Source organism: Macrotis lagotis, chromosome 3, assembly GCF_037893015.1.
Source record: "Macrotis lagotis isolate mMagLag1 chromosome 3, bilby.v1.9.chrom.fasta, whole genome shotgun sequence".
NCBI lineage: Eukaryota > Metazoa > Chordata > Mammalia > Peramelemorphia > Peramelidae > Macrotis > Macrotis lagotis.
The window spans coordinates 69,263,438-69,275,982 of NC_133660.1; the positions used below are offsets into that span (position 1 = coordinate 69,263,438).

The 12,545-nt window shown below is 35.8% G+C and overlaps 2 protein-coding genes across 3 annotated transcripts in view; one reads left to right on the top strand and one right to left on the bottom strand.

Moving 5' to 3' along the window:
- Positions 1-12,545, bottom strand: part of SNX25 (sorting nexin 25) — a 264,009-nt gene that overhangs the window by 118,645 nt on the left and 132,819 nt on the right. For both annotated transcript variants that reach the window (XM_074228855.1, XM_074228856.1), the window contains exon 6: positions 2,412-2,482. In XM_074228855.1, coding sequence (XP_074084956.1) covers positions 2,412-2,482 — 71 coding nt within the window. The remainder of the gene's footprint in view (positions 1-2,411; positions 2,483-12,545) is intronic.
- Positions 4,743-11,043, top strand: LOC141517130 (large ribosomal subunit protein eL31-like). Its single transcript, XM_074228027.1, has 3 exons — positions 4,743-4,769; positions 6,928-7,006; positions 10,619-11,043. The coding sequence occupies exons 1-3, from the start codon at positions 4,743-4,745 to the stop codon at positions 11,002-11,004; spliced, it is 492 nt and encodes a 163-aa protein (XP_074084128.1). The 3' UTR covers positions 11,005-11,043.

Consider the following 12,545-nt stretch of genomic DNA (forward strand, 5'->3'; position numbering starts at 1 on the left):
CAACATAATCCAAGCATGTAAATTAAAATAAAATTAACTTGAATAATGTAATTTGTCAGGATATATCCAAGACAGTTTGACATACTTGACGATGCTCAATTTTGTATTGGAAAAAAATCATTTTACTAAGATGGGTGCTCTGGGCACATCACTTAATTTCTCTGATCAACAGACAAGCTTTTAAGGGTTAATTGTGGATGCTTTGCCACCCCACATACAGGATTTATACTAGAAATATATTGGCTTCTTAAAGTAAGAGGAGAGGAAGGTAGAAGAGGTAACCACTCAAGGTTATATGTAAATGTAATATGTATATGTATATATGTATGTACATTTATATATGTAATATGTAAACTTCTTACACCACTCCTCACTCCACTTTCCCAGCCCAAAAACACAATCCCAGTTCACCAACTGTTTGCTAAGCAACTCCTCTACCAAGTGTTAGCTGAAAGATGAGGGAGACAGTTTACAGAGAGCATTTCTGCGAACTTACAGCTAAAAGGGGGGTGGGCTGCTTTAATAGATCTGTAAACTTTGTCCAGTGAAGGAGAGCCCCAACCCATCCAGGCCTGCCCAACCTGTGAAACTCTTATTCATGTCTTCCTGTTAATCTACCACAGTGATAGGCACCTTTCTCTTGATAATACATAGATACCAATAGATCTCATGGACCATCCATCAATTATTCCTCCTTCTTACCCATTTTCCAGCTCATGTCAACTGGAAATACAGAAAGAAATCAGAAATTCTGTCTTGAAAGTGAGACCAGCTACTCCCATAATCATAATTCAATTCAATTCAAATACCTCTTGTGCTAAGCATTATAAAAATAAAAAAAATCTTACTGCTAAAAGAAGTTAAGTTTGCACAATTTGCAAACTCTTTGCAAACCAGAAAAATTGAAGTATGGATAAATTTACTGTGAGCTGACAATCGGGTTGACAAAGTTCTCCAGAGACCATTTTACAGATTCATCTATAATCAAGGTCCAAGGATAGATAAATGTGGATTTTTTCTCCCCACTAAAATTATACAAGAGAATGTATTATATAATTTGGATAAGAATCATAATCCAGAAATAAAATCATAACCCAGAAAAGGGGAAGCCAGGTAGTTCTGGGATGGTTGAGCTTGGAGTCAAGACTCATCTTCCTGAGTTAAACTCTAACTTAGACTCTTACTAGTTGTGTGACCCTGAGCAAGTCAATGCTGTTTATATCAGTTTCCTCATTTAAATGAGGAAAATGAGGAAAAAGAAATGGCAAATCATTCCAATATCATTGCCATAAAAACTCAAAATAGAGACAGGAAGAGTCAGACATGGTGGTACAACAAAAATTTAAAAAAAAAGAAAGCAAAAAGAGAAGTAATAGAAGTAATAGAATCACAGATAAAGATTTATGGCACTTTAAGGTTTGCAAAGTACTTTACATATGTTAGCTTGAGCCTCACAACACTCCTGTGAAGTAGATGTTGTTATTATTATTCCCATTTTACAGATAAAGAAACTGAATTCAAGAGAGGTTAAGTGATGTACCTACAGTCACACATCTAGTAAATGTCTAAGGCTGGATTTGAACTCAGGTTTTTCTGATCCCAAGTCAATTCCCTTACAGAAACAGAAGAAGAAAACAGAAAACTTGACAATACCTGTCCAATTCATGATTTGTATAACTATGGTTATGTCCACCCCACTCTACTCCTGGTCTTTTAATTAGGTAACTTCTCAGGAGGAAAACTCCTGACAATTCAGGTCAATACCTGTCCTGAAACTCAATCTCGGAATCTAGCACAGGCATAGAGAGGCTAGATGACTTGCCTTTACATAATCATGAGTGTCAGGGTCAGGACAAGAACCGTGACCTCACATCCTGGATCCTGGGACTTAGAATTATTCTTTTCCAGCGTTCCCATAAAGTATCAAAAAGGTCCTGGCAGCTTCCTTATTTCAGCAAATTAATGAATCAAATCAATAAGCATTCCTATAATGAAGCATATTAGTCACAGAAAAATGAAAGCCAAAAGACAGAAAATGATGAGCTGTAAAGCTAACTGATGACATGCACTGGATCAATACAAATCTCCTGAATGGAGGAAGGGAGGGAAAATACTGATAAGAAAATATAGCTTTTCAAAAGATGATAACATCCTGATGCTTCATATTTTCAGCCAACAAATCATAAATGAAGAGAATGAAAACAGCATCAGGTTAACTGGGTAATCTTGAGGATTATATCCATTTAAATTTATTGTATTCTAAGATCATGGAAGCTGGACTTTGAAATGTTCTTTGGAAGGGTGTGAACTGGACCCTTCAAATGCCAGGAAAGTTGAGTTGTCCACCATCACAGCATTTTGATGGCTCATACCAAAATCTCTGTATATATTAAAATAAAAATATTTCTTACCTTTGTGCCTCTTTAACTGGGGGAAGCTGCTGATTGTTGTTGCTTGAATTATTTCTACTACAATCTGATACCTGAATTAAGGGAAGTAAAGAAAGAAAGGTTGACTAGGAAGGAAAGTATCTTTTGTCAGTAGCACTTTTAGCTGATATTTATGTTAGTCATAAATAGCACAGAGTATCTGAATATTGTACAAATATTATCTCTAGAACCTTGACCTTCAACTACAGATTACTTGAGTCATTACTGTACATAAAACCAGAACAGGAGATCAAAGAGTTCAAATAAAGTAAAACAACAATAATAATGATAATTGCATAGTCTAAGTTTAATGTGGGCATCCCCTAAGAAATTTTTTCTTTCCTGGATATCACAGATAAGAATATCAAAGAAACAAGTTTTTGGAGGCCATATTACATAAAAGCAGGGCTGAGAATCAGACCAGTGCTGTAATCTAGAATCAGCCAATAATAAACTATATAACAATTATAGAAAATTACTTAAATTTTTCTAGGTTTGAGTATTCTCATCTATCAAACTTGTGGTGGGAGTATGTTAGACTAAGATGAACTCTAAGGTGTCATCTAAAAATTTTCCAGCTTTATAATCTGTAAACTCAATAGTTCTGTGCTCCAGAGTCAGCAGATAGGCTACCATTTTTATGTTTTTGTCTTGTCATTGTTTATTGATTGACTATCCCTTCTATTCCTCCTCTGAAGCACGACTTGTACTGTTGGGATATGCTACAAAAAGTGGATGCCAGCTATTTTATCTTTGTATTTTATATGACAGTTAGGTGGCACAGTGGATAAAGCACTGGGCTTGGAATCAGGAAAACTCTTCTTTATTAGTTCAAATCTGATCTCAGACACTTAACTAGTCTGTGGACCTGGGCAATCACTTAACCCTGTTTGCCTCAATTCCTCATCTGTAAATAAGCTGAAGAAGGAAATGATAAAGCACTCCAGTAACTTTGAAGAAAAAACTCCAAAAAAGAGTGTGGGGAAGGGTCACACAGACTCAGACATGATGGAAACAACAACTACATGAACTAAAACAACAACAATAATAACGCTGCTTACATGCTGCCTATTTTATTGGGATGCACTCTCCTCTAGGGCAGGAATATGTATTTCAGTTTAATGCTGTTTGGCCTATAATAAGGATTTACATGGGTAGTTGATTCTCCCTCCTACATGACTCATATAAGTAGAGATAGAAGAAACACTAGAAGCCATCCAGTCTAGTCCCCTCATTTTACATATGATGAAACTGAGGCACAGAGGTGTTAAGTGGCATGCACAGAGTCACACACCTAGTTAACTGAATTTTCCAAAGACACAGACTTATTGGTGTCATTCCTTAATTTAAAAACTTTATATCCCAATGGTTACTTTTTCCCATCACTTTCTTACATTTAGAAAACAAAAGATAAAATAAACTCTCCAGAGTTGTAGGAACTGATTCCAATAACACTCCAGCCTCTACTCCTGCAGTCTCTCCTTCTGACTGAAGGTTCCTCCACAGACCTTCCATTGAAGGAACATGACCAGGTCAGCCACAGCTTCATTCTTCTTCAGACTGTACTCCAAGCTTTATGAGAGTGCTCCCTTCCTTTTAGCTTCCTTTTACCAGCTGTCTTCTTTCATCTGAATAAAAACTCCTTGAGGGCAGCATCAATCTGTCTGTCTGTATTTACTTTCCAGAACTTACACAGAAAGCATTTTATATAAATGCATGCCAATTGACTGGGAATGACAAATAGTTCACTGAGTAGGCTCTCTTCCATTCTAGACACATGCATGTCAAAACAACTTAAGATCTTACTAATTTATAGTATGACCTTGCCTTCACCTTTATCTGATCCATTCTCTTAAAACACCCTCCCATTGCCATGTTCTAGATATAAATCTGAACTACCAACAGTCTATGCCTTGGTTTATAAAAGCTGAAATCCATTATCATTCATTCTGCCCCTATCCTCCAGCACTAGTGCCCATAAATGGCTAAGCAAGTCTCCTACTCTTTTTTCCTATTTCTTACCTGTTGCCTTCTAAGGAGCTGGATCTGTACATATTTCTCCTTCCCTCTCCCTTTTAATTAAATAATCCTCTTAATCAGATAAACCAGACTCCAATAAAATGCATTCTTTCTAGTTTTCACTAGATGGACTCTAATCTGGGCCAAAGTCCATTGTTATCTATGTTTTTAAACTACAGTCCAGAAAACCAAGTACTGATCTCTAAGTCCATCTTCTTAGAGAGCTGTTCACTTCCCATAACACTGAATAGTTATGCAAAGCATGCCCCCCCACATAAAAAAATTAAATATGACATGGTCACCAACTTCAAACCAACTGTGGTGAGTTAAAGATGAGGAATAAAGGTTGGATCATATGAGCAAATCAATTTGTTAAGCAATACATAACAATTGCATAATAAAGAGGGGCTTTATCTCAGTTTGGGCCTGGACCCTGAACACAGAGGAAGACAGAATTTTACACTTTATTTTTTTTTAGGTTTTTTTTTGCAAGGCAAATGGGGTTAAGTGGCTTGCCCAAGGCCACACAGCTAGGTCAATATTAAGTGTCTGAGACACTCAGATTTGAACCCAGGTACTCCTGACTCCAGGGCCGGTGCTTTGTCCACTGCGCCACCTAGCCAACCCAAGAATTTTACACTTTAAAAGAAATTAATATGGTCATTTAATTGAATCTACAACATTAGGTAATCTGATTTGGAGGGAAGATTAGGGACTTTCCAAGTAGGGAGGTTAGAGAGGCAAGTGCAATTCCCTGAATTCAGAAAAAGAGGTGTTCCACTTCCCCCAAAGTATCTGTAAACAATTAAAGGAACATGGAGAAAATAACTGATTAATATAGTTTTCAGATAAGACATAAAGGTTGCTTAAGATGTACAATTGTGAGAAAACTCTTTGTATCAGTCTTTGGATCTGGTTGAGTTTCTGTCAGCATAACCTAGATCCTTGGTTAAGGTTCTCTGGACAGCAGAGAGTTAGTCCAGTTTCCCAGTCACACAGGGCTAGTTTCAAACAGCATAAGGTTTTCTCCCAATTCCCACAATTGAATCAAGCTTTCTTACAAAACAAAAATTGGACTTGACTCATAATTGAATAGAAATTAAGCTAGCTTCAGAATTGAGTCACAAGATGGAGTCAGTGTGGTTCCCACAGTTTCTGTAATTAAACATTCGATGTTCTAATCCCCTCAATTTCCTCTGGGCTTTCATTCCAGTAAGAGGATAATATACCAAGAACAACCAAAAAAAAAAAGAAACTTTTTCAATATCATCTCTTACACTACAATTCTTATTGTACAAAATACAATACAAAACTAACTTGACCCATAACTGAATAGAAACTAAGCCAGGTTCAGAATTGAGGGGCTTTAGCCATCTCTAGTACAATTCCATTGTTTATAGATGAGGAAAACACAGAAAATTTGGGTGATTTTTCCCAGGGCCAATGTAAGGTAAAATTAGAACTCAAGTTTTTCCAAATCCAAGTTCAGCACTCTTATATGTCACACATCTTTGATTGATATCACAGAAGTAATTGATATCTGATATTATGCTTATGTTTATAGCCACCATTTGACTCTCCAGCATCATGTGAGAGAAAAATAGGACAGATTAACAAACACAGAAACAATCCTTCCCAATCTCAATTTTGTTTTATCCATGAATTCTGCTACAGTTGACTTGGATAACAGTAGGTCACCAAAGAGGTGACTACCCTGAAGCAATGACCAACAACAGTCAGAAAGGCAGAAAAAATAACTGAAAGGATTTATTGGAGCACTATTTTACAAATAGACAAAGCTACAGATATTTTTTTAAACACACAATATCTCAAAAACAAACTATCTCCTGATGCTTTTCATTTGTGTGACCTTGAACAAATCACTGGATATCTCTGAGCTTCTAAAAAGAAAGGAATCATATTAAATGATGAACTTACTCTAATAAATCTACATCTTTTATAATTTCTCCTCTTCTCCAAGCTACATACAATACATGGAAGAGGAAAGAGAACTAAAATGAGAGTCAGGTAGACTTTAGATCAAACTCTGACATTAATTAACAATGTGATCTTGTAATAACAAGATTGTTGTTGTTCAGTTGTTTTTAACCATGTCCATCTCTGTGAATCTGAAGTTTTTATGGCAAAGATAATGAAGTGATTTGCCATTTTTCTTTTCCAGCTCATTTTATAGGTGAAGAAACTAAGGCAAAGTTAAGAGATTTAACCAGGATCTGAATTGGATTTGAACTCAAGTCTTCCTGACACCAGACCTAGCATCCTATCTACTAGATAGATGATCATCTGTGCCATCTAACATCTGGCCTAAGTTACCTTTAATATTTACCTCAGAATTACCTGAGTCAGAAAGCAGAGGAAGAAGGACCCAGACAGTACCCACATCTAAATGATAAAACATGAACCATTAGGTTCAAAGCCCTAATAAAGAGGATGTTTATCACCCTGTTTTCTCTTATAGTGTGTTAACCTATCAAGCATAAATGATGATTTCCTTACTCCCTGGAGCTCTCCTTCCTTTAACCATCTCACAACACCAAGTATGTGCCACCACCAGCTGCTACTTATCCATTCTAAAAATTATTAAATTTTCAGCACCAGCATTTAAACCTAGAAAATCAGTAAATGCTAAAAAACAGAGCTTGATATTATTTTGTTGATTGTCTGGACTTAAGAAACTGATTGAGAAAATCTAAGGAATGTAGATGAAACTCTAAAGTTTGACAACACCCCCTTCCCCCTTTGAGAGATAGTTATTAAACATTTATCAGTATACTCCATATCCTAATAGAAATTCTAGGGGGGGGGGGACTTCCTTGGTGGAGCCAAGATGGGGGCACAAAGCTAACATGCTCCTGGAGCCTTTCCCTACCAAAGATAAATGAAGCCTCTACTCTCTGACATTCACAATACAGATCCCACCAAGAAAAAGAAGATTCAAAGAAGTTTTCAATTGTAGACATCATAGAGGATTTTCAGTGAAGGTCTGTCTCTTTGGGGGGAAAAGGGGAAGTAAAGTCCAGGAGGCTTTTAGTCACAATGAAATCCAAGTTCCAACAGCTTAATAATAACAGAGGTCCTAGCAGCTAGATAGGAAGCTAGCAAAGAGGATCCCAACCCTAAACAAAGTCTGAACCCTGAAAACACGGTGGGAGCTGGTAAAAGACAGAACTGGGTTGGAAACAATGCTCTGTTAAGTCAGAACCAGAACATAAAGGAGGGGGGAAAAAACTCTGCAAAGGCAAGGCCTGGACTGCATAGGCAACATCTTGGCCAACAACAATCCAGGGATCAGACTCCAGCTCAGGCCCCAGAAAAAAAAAAGACTTGGCTGTATACTCTTATATACCCCAGGAGCAGAACCAAAACAGCAAAGATACATAAAAATACTAAAAGAAAACTATATAGAGAAAACCCACTATAGAAAAATTCTTCATAGACAAAAATGACAGCAATGTCATATCTGAAGAAGAAAGCAGTGAAAAATCACTCACAGGGGAAGTATCAAAACAGTCTATTAATTGGACTCAAATACAAAAGCTCATTAAAGAGCTCAAAAAAGAATTTAAAAAACAAAGAAGAGAGAAAGAAGATAAATGGAAAAAAGGAATGAAAGACATGCAGGAAAATTATGAAAAGTTGGCCAAAGAAATCAACTTTGTTAAAAGTAAAAATAAACTGGAAAAGGAAACACAGAAGATAATTGAAGAAAATAAAATCCTAAAAATTAGAATGGAACAGTTAGAAACTAATGAATCTATAAGACTACAAGATTCATCAAACAAAAGAAAAAGGCTGAAAAAATTGAAGAGAATGTAAAGTACCTTCTAGAGAAAATGAATGACCTGGAAAACAGATACAGAAGAGACTATCTACAAATCATTGGACTAGCAGAAAGCCTGAATTAACAAAAGAACCTGGAAAACACCATGCAGGAAATTATAATGGAAAACTGCCCAGATCTACTAGAACAAGGTAATAATACGATCATTGAAATAATCCACAAAACCCCTCCAGAAAGAGACCCAAGGATAAAAATTCCAAGGACTGTAATAGCCAAATTCCGGAGCCCTCAAATAAAAGAGAGAATACTGCATACAGCAAAAAGAAAACAATTCAAATATGAAGGGAACACAATCAGACTAACACAGGAGCTATCAGCATTGAAGAATTAGAAGAACCAAAATAACATATTTTGGAGAGCTAAGGACCTGGAATTACAATCCTGCAAAATTTAGCATATACTATCAGGGAAAAAGATGGATGTTCAATGAAATAGAGGACTTCCAGAATTTCCTGACACAAAGACTAGAACTTAACAGAGAATTCAATGGCCAAATATCTAACTGAAGAGTTGCATAAAAAAAGCAAATGAAAAGGGACTGAAAAAACAAAACTGTTTTAAACAAATGTTGGTCAACCATCAAATTGAATATACAACCCTAAAAGGGAAGCTATAACACTTATAATTCTTTAGAACTTTATGTCTCTAAGAATAATAAGAGGGTAGAATAGAATTGAAGAGAATGAACCTAAAAGATATGGGTATAATTGGGTCTTGCCTCTAAATTGAAGATGACATCACTATGTTTGAGACAAAAAATCCTGAAAAAAAAAGCAGGGGTCTTAACTTTAATTCAAATGTTTCATTATACTTTGACTCATTTTAATCACAAGGTGATAAACACCTTGTCTAATGAGAGCATCATAAACTGGAAGGACCTGAATCAGTGTCTATAACTTACAATATTTGTAAAGTTCTCAGATGAGACCTTCAGAACCTTCCAGTATTTAGAGATCTTCAAGATTCTTACAGTTAATTAGATAAGCTTGAGGTGATTCACTTAACAAGGTGTTAAGTACCTTGGGTGGGGAGGGTAGGAGGTAAAATGTGAAAGAAAATAGGCAAGGGGCAGCTAGGTGGCACAGTGGATAGAGCACCAGTCCTGGAGTCATGAGTACTTGAGTTCAAATCCGGCCTCAGCCACTTAATAATTACCTAGTTGTGTGGCCTTGGGCAAGTCACTTAACCCCATTGCCTAGCAAAAACTAAAAAAAAAATAGGCTGGGGGAGGGGCACAAATAGTTCAAGAAATGATATGGCTTTGGATGATATTTTGGCTTGTGAGGAAGACTGTGTGTTTTTGAAAGATACCTGAAAAGGGGGGTAAGGTAAAAAATAATTATAATTATAATTTGATGAAATTTGAGTCAATGCTGCTTATCAAGCAATCAAATAAATAATCTGTGATGAAATCTTAAAAACAATGGGAGCTTATCAAGCAAATAATTAAACTGTGGTTGCTGATACTTGATTAATAATATTAGAGCCATAAATAACACCAAGGATAGAGGCACAAAGATTTATAATTTTAGAGGGAAAGAAGGGAGAATGTGAATGCTGAGTAAATTCTATTCAATAGATTTAGCCCAGTGAGGGAATAAAATACATTCCAACTTGGATTTAAAAATCTAACAATCTACAGGGAAGGGGGGAACTTGGAAAGGGAAAGATAGGGAAGAAGAGACTGATAAAAGGGAAGGGAAAGTATAAGTGGAAATAAACTGAAAGTTAAATTTTTAGGTGTTTGGGTTTTTTTTGCAAGGCAAATGGGGTTAAGTGGCTTGCCCAAGGTCACACAGCTAGGCAATTATTAAGTGTCTGAGACCGGATTTGAACCCAGGTACTCCTGACTCCAGGGCCGGTGCTTTATCCACTGTGCCACCTAGCCACCCCTGAAAGTTAAATTTTTAAAAGAAAAGTCAAAGGGGAAAGGTAGTAAAATTTTTGTGAGGAGGAATAAGAGAAAAGGAAAAAGATAAATATAAACGGAGAAAGATAGCATGGAGGGAAATACAGAATTAGTAATCAACTGTAATCAAATGTAATCAACTGTAAATGTGAATAGGATGAACTTGAACTGTCCCATAAAATGGAAGTGGATGGTAGAATGGATTAAAAACCAGAATCCTACAATATGTTGATTACAAGAAACACATTTGAAGCACAGATACACACAGGGTAAAGGTAAAAGGTTGGAGAAAAATATATTATGCCTCAGTGGAAGTAAAAAAATCTGGGGTAGTGATTCTAAAGCAAAAGCAAAAATCAATCTCATTAAAAGAGATAAGGAGCTTCCTTTCTGTCCTAGTGCCTGGCAGGATAGCTCCCATGAAGAAAGGTGGAGAGAAGAAGGGACATTCTGCCATCAACGAGGTGGTCACCAGAGAGTATACCATCAACATTCACAAGAGGATTCATGGAGTAGGTTTCAAAAAGCAAGGTCCCCGGGCTCTAAAGGAAATTCGCAAATTTGCCATTGAAGAAATGGGAACACCAGATGTACACATAGACACCAGACTCAACAAAGCTGTTTGGGCCAAAGGAATAAGGAATATCCCATACCGTACTCAAGTGCATTTATCCAGGAAACACAATGAGGATGAAGATTCACCAAACAAGCTGCATACATTGGTTACTTATGTGCCTGTCACCACTTTCAAAAGCTTACAGGCAGTCAATGTGGATGAAAACTAAATTGAATTTCATTTAAATATAGTTATAAAATGTCAAAAAAAAAAAGAGAGATAAGGAAGGGAACTACATCTTCTTAAAAGGCACCACTGGAAATGAAGCTATATCATTACTAAACATGTATACAGCTAGTAGTATAGCAACCAGATTCCTAAAGGAAAAGCTGAGTGAATTATAAGATTTAGACAGCAAAACTTTAATAATGGGGAGACCTCAATCTCCCTCTTTCTCTCAGAACTAGATAAATATAACAACAAAATAAACAAGAAGGAAGTTAAGAAGGTGAATGAAATCTTAGAAAACTTATATATGATAGACTTACGGAGAAAACTTAATGGGGATAGAAAAATAATATACTTTTTTCTCAGCAGTACATGGCACCTTCACCAAAACTGACCATGTACTAGGGCACAAAAATCTTAAAATCAAATGCAGAAAGGCAGAAATAATAGATACACACTTCTCAGTCAATGATACAAAAAAATTACATGTAATAAAGAGTCAGGGAAAGATAAACCAAGAACTAATTGGAAATTAAATGACTTTATCTCAAATAATGGGTGGATCAAACAGCAAATAATAGAAATAATCAATATTTATATCCAAGAAAGTAATAATAATGAGACATCATACTAAAATTTATGGGATGCAATCAAGGCAGTTTTGAGGGGAAATTAATATTTAAAAATGCCTATATGAATAAAATAGAGAAAGGGGAGATCATTGAATTAGGTATATGATTTAAAAAGATAAAAAAAGGACAAATTGCACATCCCCAATTAAATACCAATTATAAATTCTGAAAATTAAGGGAGAGATTAATAAAATGGAAAGCAAGAAAACCATTGCTCTCATAAATAAAATTAAGAGTTGTTTTTATGAAAAAGCCAATAAAATAGATAAAACTCTGGTTAATCTAATTAAAAGAAAGAAAGAAAATAATCAAATTACAAGTATCAACAATGAAAGGAGGTAAACAAACACCAATGAGGAGGAAGTCCAAGAGATAATTCAGAACTACTTTGATGAACTGTATGCCAATAAATTGGACAACTTGAGTGAAACGAATGAATATTTACAAAAATAGAAACTGCCCAGATTAACAGAGGAGGAAATGAATTACTTAACCCCATTTCAGAAAAAGAAATTGAAAAAACCATCAATAAACTCCCTAAGAAAAAGTCTCCAGGTCCAGATGGATTTACAAGTGAATTCTACCAAACATTTAAGGAACAATTAATTCCTATTCCATGTAAATTATTTTTAAAAATAGGAGAGGAAGGAACTCTGCCAAACTCCTTTTATGACACAGCATGGTGTTGATACCTAAAGAACCAAAACAGACAAAGAAAACTATAGAACAATCTCTCTAATGAAGATTGATGCTTAGCAATGATGACTACAGCAAGTTATCACCAGGATAATACACCATGATCAGCTTGGATTTGTACCAGGAAGGCAGGAAGGGATATTCAACATTAGGAAAACGCTCAACATAATTAAACATATCAATAGTAAAAGCAACAAAAATCATATGATTATCT